General features: G+C 36.8%; 1 protein-coding gene across 2 annotated transcripts in view; it reads left to right on the plus strand.

The window, feature by feature from the left end:
* The window catches only part of espn (espin), a 93,440-nt gene that overhangs the window by 52,279 nt on the left and 17,352 nt on the right, over positions 1 to 23,809 (plus strand). For both annotated transcript variants that reach the window (XM_089119337.1, XM_089119338.1), the window contains 2 exons: positions 10,062 to 10,290; positions 22,750 to 22,895. In XM_089119337.1, coding sequence (XP_088975463.1) covers positions 10,062 to 10,290; positions 22,750 to 22,895 — 375 coding nt within the window. The remainder of the gene's footprint in view (positions 1 to 10,061; positions 10,291 to 22,749; positions 22,896 to 23,809) is intronic.

The following is a 23,809-nucleotide window of genomic DNA, read 5'->3' on the forward strand; positions in this document are numbered from 1 at the left end:
ATGATAAATCTATCGATAGCTGGAAACAATGTCTTCCATCATGTGACTTGGAAAACCACAACCATTATGGTTGCAGCTGTTTCCTGGCCAGTCAGCTGTCTTCTTTCTAAATGAAGCTGGTTTCACTTCATCACCTGTCACATTGCAACATAAATCCATGCAAGGTGTGGCATCCCAGAGCTATTGTTGCAGTTCAACATTTATTGTAAACACATTGGGCTACTGGGTAAACAGTACTGCTTTTCTTTATTGTGTTATGGAAGTCTGACGGCTGGGCCTAGAAGTATTGTGTTTGCTCCTGAACTCTCCATTAACTAGCGCAGATTTCTCCTATTATAAATGAAGGATGACGCATGGGAAAGAAAATTTACATTTACCTTTCAATCAATTCAATCCAATTTGAGGGATAGATATACAGTTAAAATCAAGTTTAGGCCGGAGACACACTGACTGCGTGGTGTGAGGGTGGCGTTTCTGTTGCGTGTCAGCTGTGTGGCGGCTGCGTCGCGTTTTCTGTGTCTTTGCACACCAGAAACGTGTCTGACGTGGCGCTGCTGCTGCTAGGTGACAGAGGGACAGTCTACATTGGGATTAGCGGTGTGTTGCTCTTGCCTTTACGACAACCATTTCAACTGTTATCACATCTTCCAAAATCCGAAAAACAGGGAAGTGGGCTGTCTGTTTATTTCTATGCATTTACACATTTTGTGTAGCTTTAAAGAGCCTATATTTAGCCTGATGGTGGACCATCTCTCAGAAGACAGAACATTTTTTTTTTAAGTTTTTTTTTTCTACTTCATGTAATCACATTGTTAATTATGGAAGCTTGTTTCCGGCACAGAATGAAAAATAAAAAAAGGTAATTACGATTGCGAATTTTTATCTCACAATTCTGACTTTTTTCTCACAATTGCGAGTTTACATCTCACAATTCTGACTTTATTTCTCAGAATTGCAAGATGTAAAGTCAGAATTCCGAGATATAAAGTCAGAATTGCGCGATATAAAGTCAGAATTGCGCGATATAAAGTCAGAATTGCTGGTTATAAAGTCAGAATTGCGAGATAAAAAGTCAGAATTGCGAGATAAAAAGTCAGAATTGCGAGATATAAAGTAAGAATTGCGAGATATAAAGTAAGAATTGCTAGTTATTAAGTCAGAATTGTGAGATATAAAGTCAGAATTGCTAGTTATAAAGTCAGAATTGCAAGATATAAATTCAGAATTGCGTGATATAAAGTCAGAATTGCGAGATATAAAGTTAGAATTGAGAGATATAAAGTAAGAATTGCTAGTTATAAAGTCAGAATTACGAGATATAAAGTCAGAATTGCGAGATATAAAGTCAGAATTGCGTGATATAAAGTCAGAATTGTGAGATATAAAGTCAGAATTGTGAGATATAAAGTCAGAATTGCGAGATATAAAGTAAGAATTGCTAGTTATAAAGTCAGAATTACGAGATATAAAGTCAGAATTGCGTGATATAAAGTCAGAATTGCGTGATATAAAGTCAGAATTGTGAGATATAAAGTCAGAAATACAAGATATAAAGTCAGAATTGTGAGATTTAAACTATTCTGAGGGGGATAAAAGTTAGTATTTTTTCCCCCTTAGAATTAGCCTGATAACTCGCAATTCTGAGAAAAGATGTCAGAATTTCGACAATTATGTGTTATAAAGTCAGAATTTCGAGATATAAAGTAAGAATTGCTCAATTCCGTCTTTTTTTTCTCAGAATTGCGACTTTATATCGCGCAATTCTGACTTTTATATCTCGTAATTCTGACCTTGTATCTCGCCATTCTGACTTTATATCTCGCCATTCTGACTTTATATCTCACAATTCTGACTTTATATCTCGCAATTTTGACTTTATATCTCGCAATTCTGACTTTTATATCTCGTAATTCTGACCTTGTATCTCACAATTCTGACTTTATATCTCGTAATTCTGACCTTTTATCTCACAATTCTCACTTTATATCTCGCAATTTTGACTTTATATCTCGCAATTCTGACTTTTATATCTCGCAATTCTGACTTTATATCTTGCAATTCTGACTTTTATATCTCACAATTCTGACTTTATATCTCACAATTCTGACTTTATATCTCGCAATTTTGACTTTATATCTCGCAATTCTGACTTTTATATCTCGTAATTCTGACCTTGTATCTCACAATTCTGACTTTATATCTCGTAATTCTGACTTTATATCTCGTAATTCTGACCTTTTATCTCACAATTCTCACTTTATATCTCGCAATTCTGACTTTTATATCTCGCAATTCTGACTTTATATCTTGCAATTCTGACTTTTATATCTCGCAATTCTGACTTTATATCTCACAATTCTGACTTTTATATCTCGCAATTCTGACTTTATATCTTGCAATTCTGACTTTTATATCTCGCAATTCTGACTTTATATCTTGCAATTCTGACTTTATATCTCGCAATTCTGACTTTATATCTCACAATTCTGACTTTATATCTTGCAATTCTGACTTTATAACTAGCAATTCTGACTTTATATCTCGCAATTCTCACTTTTTATCTCGCAATTGCGACTTTATTTCTCACAATTCTACTTCATATCTCGCAATTGTGAGATAAAAAGTCGCAATCATTTTTTTATTTTTTTTATTCAGTGGCGGAAACAAGCTTCCATATTTAAGAGGATAAGAAACAGATGAGAAAAAGATATTTTATTCATATATTATGCTATGACCTCTGTATTGGACACCAGGACTCGATGTCATTCAAAATGACATGAAATGATATATAGGTAAAAAATAATGGCAATAGTTGAAAATCGATAACTATTTTTATTATTGTTTGTTTAAATTACATTGATGTCTGAATTTATGTCAAAACCTAGACTTTCAAACATCAGAATGTAATTTATTAATATGTATTCGTGTACAAAATTACATATAAACATTGTTTCCTATTGTTTTTTTGCCTGGAAACGCTTCCAACATGTTTGCGTGTCGCGTGAAAAATAAGCGCCGGTTCTATTTCTAGCATGCACGCATTTCCGCGAGGCTTATGCTGCGCCTGAGTGTCACGCAGGCAGTGTTCAAGCTCTAATCTGTTAATATGGGAGCCGAAATAAAAACGGACACGCCACGCAGCTGAGACGCTTACGCCACGCAGCCAGTGTGTCTCCGGCCTTAGGCTTAAAACAAGTGTTAGGGGCTTCTACGTCATTCTTATTCATCTGTCATTTCCCTCTGATTTTAGGGATACGTTATGGGAAGGTTAGGTTTAGGGGTAGGGATTTAGGGGTTAGGACTACTGTATGTTTTTGGACAGGGTTGTTTCAGGATCAACAAAATACATTGTATCAAACCTGTATTTCTGACTTTCTTTCTTCCATGGAATGCAAAAGGAGATTTCTAGCAAAATGTTAAAGCTGCTTTTTTCCAACTGAAAGTGAACAGTGACCAGATGTGCTCCTGGTTCCTGTCCACTTTTATTATTTGAAAAGCAGCTAGGATCGTACATTTTAAGAATAGATTTTAGAAATGTTGTTGATTCAGTTCTGTTGTAAAGACCATCCATTATTAAATTAGTTCATTTAATCTATAAAGCAGTTCTATGAACATGCAAATTAGCCCCGCCTTCACTCACTCACACCAGCACAGAGATCCACTCGTTGACAATCACACGTTGTCGTGAATGGTCATAAGGTACTTTGAGAGGTCAGAAACACCAGTGATTTCAAATCGAGTTTTTGAGACTGTTCACTGCAGAAAAGAAAAAAAAATACTCAGCAATGATGTTGACTTTGCATTTGCACACTGTTTGTCTTAAAGCACATTAAAGGACTAGTTCACTTTTAAAAAAACTTTTGCTGATAACTTACTCACCCCCATGTCATCAAAGATGTCCATATCTTTCTTTCTTCAGTCGAAAAGAAATTAAGGTTTTTGATGAAAACATTCAAGGATTTTTCTCCATAATAATGGACTTCATTGGGAACCAGACGGTTCAAGGTCCAAATGAGAGTTTCAGACAACAGACAATGAATAAGAGTCTTATCTAGGACCCTTCGAGTCATGACTCGATAAAAGATTTGTTCATTTTGATGAACGAGTTTGAACAGGAGAGTCACGAACGCTCATCACAGAACAGAGCAAGGTGAGCATTTGTGCTTATAAAACTTAAACTTTTTTATTTATTTTTGAAATGGCCGATCGTTTCGCTAGATAAGACCCTTATTCGTCGTCTGGTGTCGTTTAAAGCCCTTTGAAGCTGCACTGAAACTCTCATTTCGACCTTGAACCATTTGGTTCCCATTGAAGTCCATTATATGGAGAAAATCCTGGAATGTTTTCATCAAAAACCTTAACTGAAGAAAGAAAGACGTGGACATCTTAGATGACATGGGGGTGAGTAAATTATCAGCAAAATTATCAGCATTATCTGCATTTAAAAAAAACACACATAGACATACAAACAACTTTAAAAGCTTGATTTTAACCACAGGGGAACTTTTAAAACAATTCTCAATTTTGCCCAATCAGCCATTGATTAGGGCTTGGTATTGTCAAGGGCCTGATGATACGATATATACCGCAATAGGCTTTGCGTTATATTGCAACACTTAAAAAAAATTAATAAATAATTTAAACGTACAGTATGCGATTTTTGGCCACCAGGGGTCACTCGTTTAAAATAATAACAAAAGACGTACTTTGATGAAAGTCGGGAAAGAGCGTGGGCTCACGGGAGTTGTTGTCGCTGTCAATGACAACCAGCTCAGCTCATGACATCATCGTTTCACAAAATATACGGATATACGGCATCTCTTTGTAGATTTAGCTTTTCAAGAAGCTTTAAATGCAACCCCAATGTTTACCTGTGTCATGCTTCTCCTGTCCCAAACCCTTCTCGCGTCATATTTTTCAGGTACGTTTGAGCTTTAGCTAATGAGCTGGCTGTAGCAGCAGAACTTGCAGGCAAAGCGTAATCGTGGTCCATAACTATAAAACAGACGAATATAAATATTAATATTACTACTTCAATGAATGACCTATTTTAGAACATTTTTCATATATAGAGCGCACCGGATTATAAAGCACATAAGATACTGCAGTCTAACGTTTGACTGGGTTTGCGTAATTCATCCACTATGTGCTAAAGGCTAAAGGGAATGTCGAGTGCGCGGCGCCGGAGGTGAGGCGTTTATTTAGTAAGCATGAGAGAGCTGAAGCGGGCACGTACATTCGCAGCCTGACTCATATGAGTATTCAATGTGCGAGGCTCGCTAACAGCAACAGTTGGCTGATTTGAATGAGACGACACGGTTACTGTGAACGGGGAGCGCTTTATGCGCGAGGAGCAGCACCGGGGACAGTGTGTCTGTTAAGAGTGAGCGCTCGTGAGCGGGCACGTGATTTACACACATAAAAATAAGTACTATTTTTTTTTCTTCGTCATTTTCTTTGCTTTATTGGTGGTAGTCCAGTGTTCCCCTTTGTGTTTGGCGGTTTCGCCGGGTTCCGCAAGGAAGTTAGAGAAAATAGAGGAGTCAAAGGTTATATGACGCCATAGACGGGCGACGAAACGGAAATAAAGAAACGTCCCGTGTCTTCCAATTAAACTATAAATTTCTCCGTATTTGAAATTTGGTGGAAACTGTCGGGATAATGTAAGTACACATCTAACAGAAATATATAACATAGATACAATTATTTGTGCTATTTTTAAGGCAGAAAAAATACATATTGTGGCTTTAAATAGCTGAAAATAAAACTTGCTGTGTACCACCTGGGGTATTCTGGTATGTGTAAATAAAGCAGTTCTGCAGAAAAAGAGTAATGTCTTTTTCCAGGGCTACATTTCCCAAAAGCACTGAAAGCCTAATAAGTTGATCGGAGAGACCATGGTTCATGGTTCTGGCTTACAATGCTCTTGGAAAACGCAGCTTAGCTCTGTTCAGTTCTCATCCAATAGTGTCAGTGTAGTCAAATCAATAATATTGTGGAATATTAAGTGAATTCTACTTTGTAGCTACGTCAACTAACTCTCATTAATTTGCAACTACATGTTAACTACGTTTAGAGTATTGATAGACTGTTAGGTTAAGGTTATGATTATGGTTAGGGTTAGTAGAATAAGTTGACAGTCAGTAAATAAATGTAACTGAAATAAAGTTAAGAATTAAAGTTCATAAAATTACTTCTATAGTCTGTTGAGGAGACCATTAAAATAAACTGTTAATATTATTTAGCAGACAATCTACTACTATAATAGTACGAATATTGTATAGTTGACACGAGGTTGCGTAGATACTTAATACTTAGTCCACTTTAGACATTTTACTATCTAAATAAAGAGTTATCCAAAAAGGTGCCATTTCTTTTTTTTTGAATTCATCCTAAGGAATTTTAGGAGAAACATCTTTCATATCAAGAGAGAGAATAATTTGCAAGATATCAGCATTTCATATGGCCCCTCTCTGCTATTGAATCTAATCTTCATTGAGCCAATTAGATGCCCAGTGGGGCATCTGGCCACTTGATTGAACCAGATGGCACTCCACATGTCTCTTTGGGGAATGACCCATTAACACGGACATGCATGGGACATGACACGCACCATATGGTGGAGATAGTGATGATGAGGAGGAGGGGTGGGGATAACTGGCACGTGCGTGGCACGCGTCCAAGAGGAGGGGGGTGCATGGGGTGAAAGGTCAGGGCTTGTTTACTGGGCGGGTGGTCTCTAGAGATTCTGAGTGTGAAGGATTGCCGCTCTTAGCTTAGCAGATGTCCTGTCATTCCAGCAAACCACTCAGTTAGCTCTAATTGTGTATTCACCAGCGGTAATGCATACAGCGGGCTGCGGTGGGAGGTATGTCGGTCAGATTAAGTGGTCTTGGGAAGTATATTCATTATTTCATTCGGCCTCTGATCATTTTAGTGTCCAAAAATTATTTTTTAAATTGAACTTTTAACCCTGTACATATGAAATAATAGTTATAAAAATTTTATGTATTTTTTTTTTTTATCAAATGGACATAGGCAGAAGTACCATCCCATTGTTTTGAACATCCAGGACTATACTTAAAAGTATAATTAAGTATTCTAAACTTGGCTTGTAGTTGTTTTTTTATCACATTTTTATTTAATGGCTCATATACAATGATATACAGTAGGACAATATGGAGATCACGCTTAAGGGGGGGGGGGACTCGTTTTTATTCAGAGGACCAAACTGAGCAAAAATATGCAATTTTGGCAAATTTACAATACAGCAGACTACTAGAATCTAGAATTAGGGAGTATTATTTATATTAAGTTTATCTCTTTAAAGCTGCTTTGAAACAATCTACATTGTTAAAAAGCGCTATATAAATGAGGATGACTAGTAAACCTAAGTTGTTTCAGTCCAGCAAGTGTTCATATTGAAATATTACTACCAATATAAACGTTGTTCTTATGTTTAATAAGTTCAATTTTGTTCAAATCATTAAAGATTTCGCTGCAAAAACCTGTGTGTATCACAACCTGAAGGGGACATTTCTAGAATTATAATAAAAAGCACTTTTAGTGAACTTTATTACTTGGTAAAAAATTATTACAGGCATGAAGGTCCTGATCATGATAATTTAGAGGGTAAATAAAATTAGCCATAGATGACAGATGACCACTTCAAAACACGAAAGAGAAAATTTTCTGTGTCACCTAAATTAAAAAAGTGATCCACTTCAAGTCCCCCATAGTCAATACTTTTATTCTTTTAAAACTCATCTTTGATCACCAAAATGACATATTTAAACGTTTTGTTTAAATACGTCATTTTGTTCAAATATGTCTCTAGTCTACACCCTTGCCCCATTTAGTATACACGGTTCTATGAATATGCAAATTAGCCCTGCCTCCACTCACTCACACCAGCGCAGAGATCCACTTGTTGACAATCACACGTTGTCGTGAATGGTTACAAGGTAGTTTGAGAGGTCAGAAACACCAGTGATTTCAATGCATTTTTGAGACCATTCACTGCAGTTTTAAAAAGAAAATACTCAGCAATGGTGCTGACTTTGCATTTACACACGGTTTGTCTTAAAGCACATTAAAAACACCACATAGACATATAAACAACTTTAAAACCTTGATTTTTACCAAAGGGGAACTTTAAAAAAATTCTCAATTTTGCCCAATCAGCCATTGATTAGGGCTTGGTTTTGGCAAGGGCCTGACGATACGATACATACTGCTATGCAATATACGCTATAGGTTTTGCGTTATATTGCAACACTTATAAAAATAATAATAATTTAAATAGCTGAAAATACAACTTGCTGTGTATCACATGACTGTATATTGATAACTCTGCAGACAAATAAAAACTTTCATTATTGCACTGAACAGTGAAGTGCCACTGTGCCAGTGAAGTGCATATTGTGACACTGAACACTTTTAACTAAAAATGTAGATGCCACAAAAATCATTTACAAAGAAACCCCCTCGAAATCGAGATGTTACATCTCAAGGGGCTATCCTTCAAATCAATTTCAAATTTCAAAATAAATAAATAAATAAAGTGCATTGGATTAGTTCAGGCCAAAATGAAAAATTTTCTGATAATTTACTCACCCCAATGCCATCCAAGATGTTGATGTCTTTCTTTCTTCAGTGGAAAAGAAATTATTTATTTTTTTGAGGAAAACATTTCAGGATTTTTCTCCACACAACAGTAACCAAATTGTTGAAGTCCAAATCAATGTAGTTTCAAAGGGCTCTGCACGATCCCAGCTGAGGAATAGGGTCTTATCTAGCGAAACGATCGGTCATTTACCAAAAGAAAAAGAAAAAGAAAATGTATATACTTTTTAACCACAATTGTTGGTCTTATGATGGTCCAGGCATTACATAATCACGTTAGAAAGGTCACGCTAGACGTAGGCAGAAGTACCGTCCCATTGTTTTAAACATCCAGGACTACACTTAATAGTATAATTAAGCATTCTAAACTTGGCTCGTAGTTGTGTTTAATCTATTAAATTTGTAGTTTTACATACTGTCTTATTGCATTGCAACTTACATTGAAAATATTGATTTATAATGATATCTTATGTTCATTTTTCTGAGCTTCTGAATTTTTGTGTTGGCTAGTCCACTCCAAATCTACTTTAATTGTACTTTACTTACGCTTTACTTGTTGAACCTATGAAGAGGAAATAACCGTCAAGCTTTGACGGTGTTGATGGACTCGATCTACTCATTCTATGTTTTGATCATCGTTCTGAGTAGTCTTTGACAAAAATATGTGATTTTCTCATCTTTTTCTTTGAAATGTTGCTTTTTTTTTTAATTAAACTTACCCACATTCAAGTAGTGATAAAAAAGAAGCGTGAAGCTAGAATGACGTGTTTTTAAAATGGAAAGAGTTAAAGTACAGTTATATTTCAAGTATAAAAAATGAATACCTAGATTGGAGTTTATTTAAAGAAAACGTACAAGTATACTTGCAGTATAAAAATACAAAGTGTACTTTCATACTAAAAAAAGTTCTACACGCATTAAAATAGTAAATAGTAAGTTCACTTGTACAGATGCAGTACAAATGACAAACGTGGTTGTGAACTAAAAGCTTACTACTGTTACACTTATAGTAGGCTACACTACAAACGTATACTTTTACATACTCAAAAGTGAGCCAATTTAATCCCAAGCAGTTTACTACTAGTAAGTTGATATATTAGAATACTTACTACATATACTTAAAATATATTTGAACATTCCTTAAGTATACATCATAAAATGAACTCAAATATACTTCTTTTTCTTCAAGGGTTGTTGCACATTGTTCACACTTTTCAGGGAAAAAGTTTTACAAAAACCTTACTCAATTGCAGTGGTCTCTGTATATTAATGGTATAGGTTACCCAAAAATTAAAACTTTCTAATCATTTACTCACACCCATGTCATCTCTGATGTATATGACTTTCTTTCTTCAGTTAAACACAAATTAAGGTTTTTAGAAAAAAAATATGTGGAGTCCATGTGAATGCTCGATGTTCATCTGTTCTCTCTACAGGGTTCTGCACTGTTGGAGGACTCTGCAGACAAAGCCCCTGCTCCCGAGAACGGGACAGGAACCGCAGAGGATCTACCCCTTCCTCCTCCACCACCTCCCCCACCCAGCAGCACCTTCATCCCTCCTCCCCCTCCTCCTCCACCTCTTCCATCGGACCTGCCCCCTCCTCCTCCCCCATCCACCAGCACACCAGCCCCTTCCCAGCGGCGCATGTCTTCCTCCTCCAGCAGTGAGTACTGCCACCATCTCATCCAGAACTTCACAATGGTGACATAAAGTGTTTAAAGTGGTCATGCATTAAAGGAGTAGTTCACTTTTAAAAAAAAAACTTTTGCTGATAATTTACTCACCCCCATGTCATCCAAGATGTCCATATCTTTCTTTCTTCAGTTGAAAAGAAATTAAGGTTTTTGATGAAAAAATTCCAGGATTTTCTCTATATAATGGAGGTCATTGGGAACCAAACGGTTCAAGGTCCAAATGAGAGTTTCAGTGCAGCTTCAAAAGGCTTTAAACGACACCAGACGATGAATAAGGGGCTTATCTAGGACCCTTCGAGTCATGACTCGAAAAAAGATTTGTTCATTTTGATGAACGAGTTCGAACAGGAGAGTCACGAACGCGCTTCACAGAACAGGGCAAGGCGAGCATTTGTGCTTATAAAACTTAAACTTTTTTATTTTTAAAATGACCGATCATTTCGCTAGATAAGACCCTTATTCATCGTCTGGTGTCGTTTAAAGCCCTTTGAACAGTTTGCACTGAAACTCTCATTTGGACCTTGAACCGTTTGGTTCCCATTGAAGTCCATTATATGGAGAAAAATGCTGAAATGTTTTCATCAAAAACCCTAATTTCTTTTCGACTGAAGAAAGAAAGACATGGACATCTTGGATGACATGGGGGTGAGTAAATTATCAGCAAAGTGAACTTCTCTTTTAACAGCATTCATTTTTCATTGTATATTTCATATCAAGTAACAATATACTGTCAATGTGAAAGCACAACACAAGCCAGCTGTTGCGGTTTCACTCTGGTGCCTTTCAATTAAACAGTCCTTACAGGGATAGTTCATCCTCCCAAAAATATTATGTCATTGTTTACTCTGTCAAATTGTTCCAAACCTGTATGTCTTTGTTCTGATGTACACAAAGGAAGATGTGTTTGTAACCAAGCAGATCTCAGGCCCCATTGACTACCATAGTATATTTTTCCCTATGGTAGTCAATGGGGTCCGAGATCTGTTTGGTTACCAACATCCTTTAAACTATCTTCCTTTGTGTTCAGCAGAACAAAGAGATGTAAACAGGTTTGGAACTATCCCTTTAAGGCTGTAACACACCAAGCCGACGGTCAGCCATCGGCCAAAGTCAAGCCTTTTTTGAGAGGCTGTCAGTCTAGTTTTTTGTGGTCTGTTCCACACTTTCTGCACTTGTTGGACTCAGTCTGTGACTTTTTGGCCAGTTGGATATGTTGAATTGGCATTGACAGTTGGTGCAAAGGACTACTCTGATTGGTTGTTCAACTTATTGAACGAGTGCACGAGAGCAAGAAAGCAAGAAAAATGTGATGCTGACAGCTCTTTTAATTGTACATCTTCACTTATTTGAGCATTTAAATGCAAATATTTTCACAACAGCATGGACATCTGGAATGAATAATGTAAAAACCAACTGATCAACATATTCAAAATGTGAAGCAAGTTCTCCTTTTTTTACGGTTTGTATACTCGCATACAAAGGTAGACTATACCATATATGTACTATATTATACACTGCCTGTATAGACAGTTATTTCCTCTCACACAGACACTGAACATACATACCTTTTTGACATCACTGGTTTGGTGTGTCACAGTCTTTACAATTAACCAGGCTGTTTTGGTTATGGTAACGTTAAAGGGAGTTCATTCTAACAGCAATGTGCAATGACAAAGGGATTTAGTTATTTTCAGTTAGCGAATTGAGGCAACATGAGTGACAGCAACCATTGACAATGCAACAAAGTTGACCAGATTTACACAAATGAAGTTGCATAATGAGCAGCAGTGCAATGTGGTGAGTACTAATGGGAGTGTAGACAGTGATTTGTAGCCTGATACAGTTGGATACAGTGATGGAGAGGGAACACTGCAGTGAGATTTGACTATTTAACCATTGACAATACAAGCACCCATTTAGACTTTTATGTGAAGGTCTTTAGTGATATTTAGCTGACCTCTTTGCTTGTGAAATAAGTAACAATGCTTATTTAGGGGTTATGTATTTGACCCTTTCACTAGTTTGACCCTTCTTCTCCTATCCCTAGAGGGCAGATTATTAGTGGCAGAAAGTGATGACAAAAACAGCCATGCCACAGCTTTGACAGATTGTACAAAATGAGTTAATACTTTGATACTTTTGTTTAGCCTTTTTTATGAAAGCCAGTAGATTTGTGTGTTTTTCATGTTTATAATTTACACGTAAGGTCACCACTTTTTAATTTTCATGCATGCAAGTCTTCAAAAGCCCTCAAAAGTGTACAAATGAGTGCAGACTCAGGAACAAGACTCACAAGATGGGCTTATCAAGTACATTTATTGTGCCAAATGGGGTATATCAGTAACGAGTATATCAATTACCACAGAAAATTGTTGTGTATAGTGTTATATACAACTCCCCCAATATAAATGACTACAGTTTTGCCTGTGACTTAATTTTTTTTAAGTTAGGTGAACTTCTACTGATATCCTGATAAACCGGAAGCAGTGAACACTGCATAGGGACCCTGTCAGTCAGAACACAGCTAGACTACCTAAAAGACTTTGTTAAATAGACAGTATACAGTATCTAGCTAATGCAGAGATAAAGGCTAAAAGTCCAGATACTGGGAAACCAACAAATTAGCTACAGTGCACCGAATTTAAGTACCTTAGACAAAGTAATTCATCCAAACTCTTTAGACCATTGGAAAAACACCAGGGGTCTAAAAATATTGCATAGGCACCATCTTACATTTGATATTACATTAATTTCTCAAATGAGCATACGTGTGATTCAGAGAACGAAGGTACGCACAAAAAATGTACGTACATCTCTCTTCCAGATGTAAAATATATATAAATATTGCACAGTTTAATGTATTTTCCAGTCAATGACGTCCAAATCCTTTCATTGAGAATGGTGAGAATTGCTTATATTCCCAAATAACTGCAGTACTCCGACTCTGTGCCTCTAGGAAAACTGACATGGCGATAAGCACTATCATATTTAAAAATATGAATGTTGATGTGGATTTTATCGAACGCACAAATCTGTGCATACACACGTTTTATAATGAGGCCCCATGTGAATAAAACTACATGTGAAAGCCAGGCATCTGTTGCTATGTCATCAATGTTAAGGTATATATTGTAGAGAGCCAGACCTTGGAAAAATTATCTCTATGAAATATTGTAAATAGTATGGATTCTCCAGTTCCCTTTCGAAGGGAACTCAACAATTCGTCATTGACGCTTTAGGAGACGTATTGTCTCGTTCCCTACTCTCAGGGAACATAGGTTACAGTCGTAACCTGAGACGCTTTCTCTTTATTACTCAAAAACCACTCTCAAGCTCTTTTAGTTTCAGTTATAATATAACCATCTAAAGCCAAGTGGTAATCAACAGTATGTCACAAATTTTTAACAGAGATTATTCCTTTAAAATGTTTGATATGAAATTTAACAAGACTGGTGTGAGTGCATACTGTAGGTGTCAAACTTCAATTTATGTATTTGTGTTTGCTTGGATCTTCAGCCATGGGTGAATGTCCAACCAATCTAACATCCAATTTAAAATATTCATGCTGTTTAGTCTGCAATCCTAATCCGTTTATTTAAACCAGATGTTGTGGATATCAGTAGACATGTCCATGTTCAGTCCAACTCTCGATATCACCAAGTGCTCTCCAAGAGCACAAGAATGAAGACTTAGAAACGGCCACAAGGTAAATCTTACAAAGTTCTAGCTTGTTAACATGAGATCTGGCGGCCTGCTCATTCCAAAGTCTATTTACGAATTCATGCGCATGGGCTATTGTTACTGGGCTATTGAAATCGGGTTTAGTGTTCTACCATTTACTTAATTGTTCTTCCTCCAAGGGATACCTGACATGTCTTCAGGACAGGACAATATCCATGATGTGTTGTACAATATGTCAGGGAAATGTAACACTTTATACAGACTCACTGGCTGTTGATTTACACCGTCCATTTGCATCTATGGTGGCCTGTGAAAGAGAAAACAAAAGCAGTGAGTACACAGATAGAAGGCCCAACACTATCTGGCTGGACACCTGATTTCCTTCTTCTGTTGCAAAGAATTGGTGTTTTAAGGTACTCAAGCATGAAATAATGAATCTCTAATTCTTCCGTCATATTTATGACAGCTATGCAGGATGATAAATACAGATCCAGTTCAAGTATCACTATTTTTATTGATTGTACATTTGAACAAACTCATAACCATGTGTGTTAAAGGGATAGTTCCCCCAAAAATGAAAATTCTGTCAGTTTTTACTCTCTCTCATAGGGATGCAAATTAGGTTGAACAACCTTATCGATCGATTAACGATTAACTGATAAGCGCCTATTTTCCCGAGAATGTAAATTTCTCATGGTATCAATTTAACATAAAAAGCTAAATATTGATTATATACTGAATAAAAATGCATGTTATATTGATCAATTGATGTTTTATTTAAACATTTGGGATACGTCACAGAATAATGGCATTTATGTAGTTTAACTAAATAAATTATGCACAGAAAATTAAAATACCTAAAACATGATCGTGCACTGGCTCACCTGCTGCATGTGAAACATTAAGCAATATAAAATAAATGTAAATAAAAATCTATATGGGTAGGCTTACCTACACTATATTAAGCCTACATGTAATAATCTATCTGGTTATATAAAAAAAGAACTTGTAACATTAGCAGCTGCACTTATAATATAGGCTGAGGGGGAAGTCAACGAGTAGAAATAAGGTGTGGCCCCTTTAAGAGCTGAACTATCGGCAGTATTGTATTGTATATGCCGTGTGCCTCGAACACCCCTTTTGCTGTCTCTGCGAAGTGAACACACCATGTATGAAAGTGTGACATACAGTTAGACTAGTTTCCCGAGAAAAATAACGGAGAGCCGTCCGGGAGATAGGGCTAAAAAACGTGAGAAACCCGGGAAAATCGGAGTGTTGACAGGTATGAGCTAAGTTATTGTTAAAATACAGCTGGGTTTTCAAGGTTAGCACGCTGTATAGCTGGTAGTCAATATCGATGCACTCCACTCCGTTTTGACCGCCTCATGTTTGGTTTATTTTTTGCCGCCTCAAGTTTGTGTCGGCACTCTCGCGTGAGAAAATCGTGTCACGTTCGCAATGTTCAATTAGCCGACAATTAATTTAATTTAATCGAGTAAATTCTTGTCGACTATTAATCGATAATCGATTAACTGTTTGCATCCCTACCTCATACTGTCCCAACCCCGTAAGGCTGTTCATCTTCAGAACACAAATTATGATATTTTTTATTAAATCTGAGACCTGGATCACTCCTCCATAGGCTTCTTAAGGGATTGAAACTTGCCGGCCCCGGAAAGTTATGAAAGACATCGTTAAAATAGTCCGAGTGACTACAGTGGCTCAATCTTAACTTTATCAAGTGACAAGAATACTTTTAGTGTGCAAAAACAAACAAAAATAACGACTTTATTTCAACAATTCAGTTCCTTCTCCGTGGGCATCTAGTCAGTTAACGTAGTGTGATAGCATAGAGCTACGTCACACGTAGGCTCACTATTGGCCGATGCTGGTCATGTGTGTGATGCGTGTGACATACAACAACTGAAGCTTACGCTGTTACACTAGTGAACTCACTCGAGGCCCACAGAGAAGGAAATTAATAGTTGAATAAAGTCGTTATTTATTTATTTTTGCGCACAAAAAGTATTATTTTCGCTTGATAAACTTAAGATTAAGCCACTGTGGTCACTCGGACTATTTTAACAATGTCTTTAATAACTTTTCGGGGCCGGCAAGTTTCAATCCCTTAAGAAGCCTATGCTCTCAGATTTCATCAAAAATATCTTAAAGGTGCTCTAAGCGATGCCACACGTTTTTTGTCACATACAGCAAACATCTCCTCACTATCCGCTAGCTGCCTGTCCCCTAAACACACTGTAAAAAAACGCGGTCTATGCAGACAACCCAAGCTCCACAAATAGCAACAATGACAAATTGCGGCGACCCGCTCCACGAAACATAACAAACTGTTCCAGCCAATAACTTCAATAACAAGAAGGCCCTGGGGGTGGGGTTTGGGGGGTCAGTGCGCGGATGAGGAGGGGGGAGGGTCTATCTAGCCTCCCTTTTGTTTGAAAATACTTTAAACGTCAACAAGAAGTCACGTCACCCGACATCGCTTAGAGAACCTTTAACTTGTGTTGCGAAGATGAACGAAGGTCTTACGGGGTTGGAACAACATGAGGGTGAGAAATTACTGACAGAATTTTCAGTTTTGGGTGAACTATTCCTTTAAATGTTAAGTGTGTGACATGTCCTGCACAGTTTCGATAAATTCGTATGACTGGATGAGGAGAGGTCCAATTTTCACCTGCCAGATAATGAAAGGGGTAAAAATGGCTTGGACAAGTAAGCAAACCTCCTTTAGCAATTCCATGGTACCCAGTCAGATGACTGGCTATAGAGAGCCTAAGTCCCTCCCCTTCCGGTCAACCACCATGGGACCTTATTTCGGAAAATATTGTATGGTAGTCAATGGCGAGAGACAACAAATATTTTGATCTCGTTTGAATTATGCCCTGAATTACACATATGATGTTTGTCAATTTAAAAGATACATTTTAACGTAAAGAAGGTCGCAGTTTGATGTAAAAGCGTTGAGGTGATGACTGTGAAAATACATAATTACAAAGACTACAAACCCCAAAGGCGCACATTTTCTCTCAATGAATGAAGCTAACTTTACTGAGGCTAATGTCTGTCATTGTTTCTACAGTCTTACGTTATAATCGTAACGTTACGCCATGTTTGTACCAGACTGCACACACACACGAGCAGCGGATCTCGCTCGTTGTTTTGCTTCCCGGGAGATGTAGTTCATTGAGCGATTTTCACATAAAACTAAATGTTACTCTTCTGTTTTATGACAAACTGCGACGTTTTTGACTTTCAGAATTATCTTTTAATTTGACAAACATCATATGTGTAATTGAGGGCACAGTTCAGACACAATAAAAAGATAAGTTGTCTCTCGCCATTGACTACCATTCATATTTTTTCTTAGGGGACTTAGGCTCTCTATAGAAACCCCCTAGCAACCAGAACAGCCACCTGAGTACCCTAGCAACCTACTGCACATACTAAAAGACCTCAGAGCACATTTGCAACCGCATAGCAAATACCGAACCATGAAGAGGGCAAGTTGTGTTTTAAAACCCAGTGTTTTATTGCCCTGTCCCATTTTACTGGTTTAGGAATTTAATAAAGGTTTTCAATCAAATATGTTCAGTGCATATATACACACACAATTATTTAAAATGGTTGTATTTAGTGAAGAGACAAACAGGTTATTAAAACAATATTGTGTTTCGTTTTTTGTTTGTTTGTTTGTTTGTTTGTTTGTTTCATCTCCTCCATGTCCTTACTGTATTTGTCATCCCATCATCCTCTGTGTCTGTCTTCACCACACCTGTCTTACTGAACACCTGTCTGCTGGGATCTGTCTCTCTTTCTCTCTGGCTGTCTGCTTTGCATGGACTCTTTGCTGTGCCTTCCGGCTTTCTGTATTATTCTCTTCTTATGACGCAATCGCTCTAAAGAAGTAGATCTTTCTTCTACGCATCTGTCTCCCTCTGTCAACCCGGCTCCAGAAACACTGCGTCAGAGGAAGAGTAAGTATTTTCCCCCAAACCTCATTATTTGTGTGTGTGTGTGTTTGTGTGTGTTTCATTCTTTACATTAATTCTTCTAATTTCCCTTCATTGAGAGCATTAAGTGTGTTGTTTGTTTGGCTACTGGACCACAAGCTGAAGTAAATCATTTTCCATTTTCAATGAACAATCATTTTCAATATTACCCTAGTCACTTTCAGATAGCCAAAGAAACCACAGCACCCAGAGTGAGTTTTTTCTGTGATTCCAGTTTCGATCAGCCCACAGGCTTCCCAGATGCTGTGGGGACTCTGGCACATCAGCTGTGATTGTTAATACAGCTTAGCTATATCGATTGATGAAATTGTGCTGCGGGTGAGGTTGTTTTGTGGCTCAAAACATTAAAAAATTTTAAAAAGTCAACATGAAATGGCATTCACAACCCCCGTTTTACTGAGTGAAACAGGATAGACAATGATAAATTGTTATAAAAAAGTGGGCGTGTCATAGCAGAATGGAGCCAGGTGGTTGGTTGACAACCAAGAGGTCTTGATGACATCAGCAGATAAGTAAAGTTGTTTCAGACGCAGAGCAAGTTGTAATATTTTGATTGAAGATTATGAAATACACTGATTAAACCATAGGAACTTTAGCTTTCATGTTGACTTGTCCCTTAAAAAATCGATTCTGGAATAAAAATGTATTGAATTTACAAGCAATTCATCCATTAAAGTGCTGTCATTTGACACTGGTCTGCAGAGTCATACTGTAGTGAATGAGTATAAAGGTGTGTAAACAGTGGGCGGCCTTATTGACTCTGCCCTCCCGTCAACGCGACACCTTCAACCTACGTCACATCATCCCTCACTATGCACAGCTTTTGTTAACATCTTGATCCTCTTTTTTTCTGCTCGTATTCAGGCTCAAGTTCTTCTCTTTGCCTTTGTTTAAGTTATTAACGTGATATTTAGTTACAGTTCATAAATGAAGATTTGTCAAGTCAAGGTTGAAGGTAACGTGTTGTGTGTTTTTACTGAGATATATGATGATGCTAATGCTGGGCAAAATAGCTGAAATATAAATTATATTTGGATCATTTTATAAATATTTGAACTTTTTTTCAACCAAACAGACATTGTTACCAAGTAAATGATCAGTGTTCAAGTAAAGAATGATTACGTTTTCCATTCTTGAACAAAGGGAGGAGTGATATATAGACATTTTCATTTTATATGCATGAATAAATCAGTTCAGTACATTTTTACCTATACATGTTGACATTTTAAGTGATGTCCCAAATGCAGAAGTACCCAGATCAACCCAGATTTGAAATTTGACATCATTTGGCAAGCCCACACAGTTGCAAAACTGTGTATTTTTAATCTGACCCATATTTTCTTTTGTCGTTTTGGTAATGTTTTTATTATAATATATTGTATTGTAGTTTGCACAACATCTCTTTAAAAGTTGTTAAGTATTCCTGTCGTATTAATGCAAATGACATGTTGTAAGTTGCATTTTATTAGTAGGGTCAAAGCACTGAAGGTCCGTGTGTTCGTCTTCTTCTTCTTCTGCTCTTGAAGTCTATGGCAGCCCATTGACCGCTTGCTGGAAAGTTATGAAATTTGGCATATGGATAGATGACAGATTGAACTTTAACCACAGTGATTGTGGAGTCTCTAACTCAATTGCTTTTGCACCACCAACGGTCCAAATTTTCACTTATGTTGATGCTATAGGCTTACTGAGATAGTCAGTTACACTGTGTTCAGCCGCTCACCGATTACATCACTTGCCTATCGCTGTATTTTTTTTTAGTAAAAAATGTTTTTGTTCAGTTAGAGAACAGACACTAATTAAAAACTGAACGCAAACGAGAGCCACAGCACTGATCAGCAGCAAAAGTCAGATTTATTTTATCACATGGCGAGTGAGGTGAGCTGAATGTGAGCTGACTGGCAAGACGATGGCGAAAGATTTGGTTTTAAAGCCAAATGTTAAAGTGCCTATTTGGCAATATTATGGGTTTAAACCCAATCCTAATATGGAACCTGCAAACTTCCATAGGAATGAATTTGAAATGCTCACTTTAAAAAAATGATCGTGATTTTAACGGTAAAATTCCACAGTGAAAAACTGTTAATTGGCTAACAGAGCTTTCCTTACCATACAGTAAATAACTGTAATAGATCTAATGGTAAATTCCATGTAATTTTACTGTAAAATACCGTTTTACAGTTTTTAAAGTGAAAATGAACAACTCATTGTATAATTTACAGTGAAAAACCGTAAATTGACATCCCCACAATGCCCTGCATTTGATGTATTTTTGTTGAAATCACTTGTTTCTTAGTCTTTTTCTAATCAGTTATGTACATTAGGGTTCTATGTGACATATAATGTTGTTAAATTAATGTTTATTGCCTTTTTAAAATTTCATGTGTGTTACCATGATGGTGTTTAATGTTTGAGTGAATGACACTGCGTGCAGCTTCTAAATATTAATAATAAATTACTCATCACTGCTGTGATTGTTGGTTGTTAGTGTATTACAATGGTACAGAACAGATATTAATACTTCAAATTAACACTTCAAAACTGTAAATTTGAAGTTAAGTCACTCTGTGAAACCTTGTTACCGTAAAGTCTTGCTACCGTATTTTATACGGTAAATTTCTTGCAACCACAGCTGCCGGTATTTTACCGTAAATTAAACACGTTTTTTACAGTTCTCGCTGTGCTCCGTAAGCATAAGGGTATGAAATTCCCCAAAATGCGAATAACTTTTCACTTTTCATATTGCAATGAAACTGGTCTTAACAGAAAACATAGATACCAATTTTGCCACAGTTGGCCGAACTTCCTCATTCTGATTATCTTTAAAAACCCATCCTAGGTCCAATTTTCACCAAAATCGAATGATATCATCTTCAGACATGGATTTCTTGTCGATAGGCGAAACAGTTCTGGTATATCACATCAACAAATTGATGCCAAACCTATCAAACTTTGCATGTGTTATTATCACCTCAGACCACACCACATCAATTTGGTCACAGCGCCCTCTATTGGTCGAAAGAGATAAACCATTAAATCATATTACTAGTGATTTCCAGCCAAATTTTCTATTCATTTCTCATTGTTGCACTTGGTCTGGTGCTCCCAGCCATGCTGTCATGACTTATCGTCTTGTTTTGCTGGTTTTAAAGGGTTTTTGGGCACTTTAAGCTGATCAGGACGGAAGACCAATAGAGCAGTTTTAACCAGCTAAGACTGCTAAGGCGCCATCTTAGGCTGATTTAAGTTGTTTATTTTGTCATTTGTATGGTCATTGTAAGGTAATTTGTAGACATAAGTGGATTTTTCGACATCTTATGAAAGAAAATCAACAGAAAGCATCTTTGAATGTTATTTTTTGGGTTATTTATTTCTTTAACAGCAATTTATTCACCTTTTAATGTGTTGCTCAGCATGCGTGAGACTCTTTCCTGTTAATCCACTCAGCTGGTTGCTGAGCAAGAGTTAGAGCGAGAGGGTGGCTGATCAGAGGACAGAACTGTGAGTAAGGAGAAGGGTCAGTGAGAGTGAGGAGAGGACGTAGGGTCAGTGAGTGGACTTCAAATCCAGCTCCAATTTGGCAGCCGTGTCTTGTCAGAGTTGATTACCGCTGATCCGTTCAGACTTCTCTAACTGTGATGAGCAACCGGCAGTAAGCAAACGCCGTTTCTTTGCTCTTGGGGGAGGAGAGGAGAGTTTGAATCAGGAGGGTTGTAGATCGGTCTGAGAAGACTTATTCATAACCTCAGCTATGACAAAACAATAGCACGTCTGTTACGAGGCATTCTGGAGATTTAAATCAAGAACACCAGGTGATGTGCATTAATTGATTTTTATTTCAGTTTATTTATGTAAGAAGTTGAAAAATTACATTGAGAGTTTGAGTAGTCCAGTGGTCTATAGGTATACTTTTTAAATACAGATTTTTTTTTTTACATAATTTAGCTTTGTATTTTTTTTCTTGCAGAGCAGATTTGTGTTCTATTTATACCTGTAGCTGTCAGCATTCATTTATAGTCGGTTATACATGCTTTTCTGGTGGTTTTTCTTTATCACTTTATATACTTTCCATAATTAAAGAGGATAAAATCATGTTAACGGTAACATTTGTTGATTGTTTAGAGGTTGTTATTAGACACTGTGTACAACAAACTTTTGTTTTCTGGCATTGCAATGTATTATGGCATTAAAACTTAAAGAGCAGAGGCCACATTTGGTCAAGTAGATTATGTTATGTAACAATCTTAAATTTAATAAGTTCTATATTTTCACGCCACAAGTCTCATAAAATCCCATTTGGCCTCATTTGCCACCCACTATCCTATCAAATTCACCAAATTTCTGCTAAGAATTATGGTAATTAGAATGAATATATTTGAATTTTATTTCAGTATTTTCTACACAGCAGTGGGTCAAATTATTCGAATGCCATGTACGTTTTAAATCATTTTGATTGTTGAAACTTCAACAAAGGCCTGAATGTTTTTTTTTTAATATTCTTTACTTTTGGTCCTTTCTTTTTAAAACTTTATTTAGTGAGTGCATTATTTGAATTAGTACTGTTAAATACTAGCACAGCCTCTGAGTGCTTTAGACATTTGTTTAGACGTCTGGGGTTTTAAATGAAATATTTAGGGGAGAAGCTTGTCCGGTGTGTCTCTCTCTTTCTCTTCACGCATCCATTCATCCTGGCTCAGTTTCCCTCTGTCTTTATCGCAGGCAATAAATCCTTCAACATGATGTCCCCCACTGGAGATAATTCTGAGCTTCTGGCCGAAATTAAAGCTGGGAAGAGTCTGAAGCCGACACCTCAGACTAAAGGCTACACGACCGTATTCTCTAACAGCGGCCCCGCGGGGAACAACGTAGGTCACGCTCCCTTTCTTTTTTAATTTGACTTCATTTCCTGAAGCCTGTCAAGAGCATTGTTATTACTGTAATGTTTTACTTATACATTTGTTTTGAGCTTATAAGTTTATATAGTTTATATACTCACAAATTTGTATGATGTAATAGTGATTGGGTGTCACTGCCATTTTTTGGCTTGAGATGTGAAGATGAGATGCTTCTTGATAAAAACAAAAGCCAAATCAGATATGTCAACTTACACACCAATGGACAGAATGGACTTGGTGTGATATTTCTTTAAATACATGAAAAAATAGAAAAACATTCCAGTTATTATTATAGAGATAGATACAATGGATCAATATTTCCAAAATATAACTGCTAGGGCCACAAAAGTAATGAAATTCAGAACAAAATTACAGTTACCGTGTATAAAGTTGTAGTATGGGGTGCAGCTCAGCAATCGGGCCCCAAATCTATTGTCCAGGATAATTCAGCCAGTTCAGTGAGACCCTTGTGTAACCCAATTATTGGTACTGTAACACAATAGCACAATTTATCAAAGTTATGTAATTAAGGAAATCACAGTTGGAGCGTTCGAATCCTTTTATCGAACGTAATTTGCTGACCAGTAATTTCTTGACTAGAACAAGAGGTCTGACGTATGGTTGCTTATGTAAATGAATGTTTCAATTTTTCCAAAGTTTAATGTTGAGTAACTATTACAAGTATCGTAATTACAGGATGACTCTGTTGTTATGCTAAATTTTCTATATTCTATATTTTAGGCCTAATAAAGAGCACCAGGATACGCTTATGAACTGACAATAAGTTGAAATGCACTGGTTTTATTTCATAACAACGGTAAATTTGGATGAGTCTGAGCTGTCCAAAAATTTCTGAATTGCCAAACGGTGTTTTTGAGACTGAC

The sequence above is a fragment of the Pimephales promelas genome, chromosome 14 (genome assembly GCF_988280905.1).
Source record: "Pimephales promelas chromosome 14, fPimPro1.hap1.1, whole genome shotgun sequence".
Lineage (NCBI taxonomy): Eukaryota > Metazoa > Chordata > Actinopteri > Cypriniformes > Leuciscidae > Pimephales > Pimephales promelas.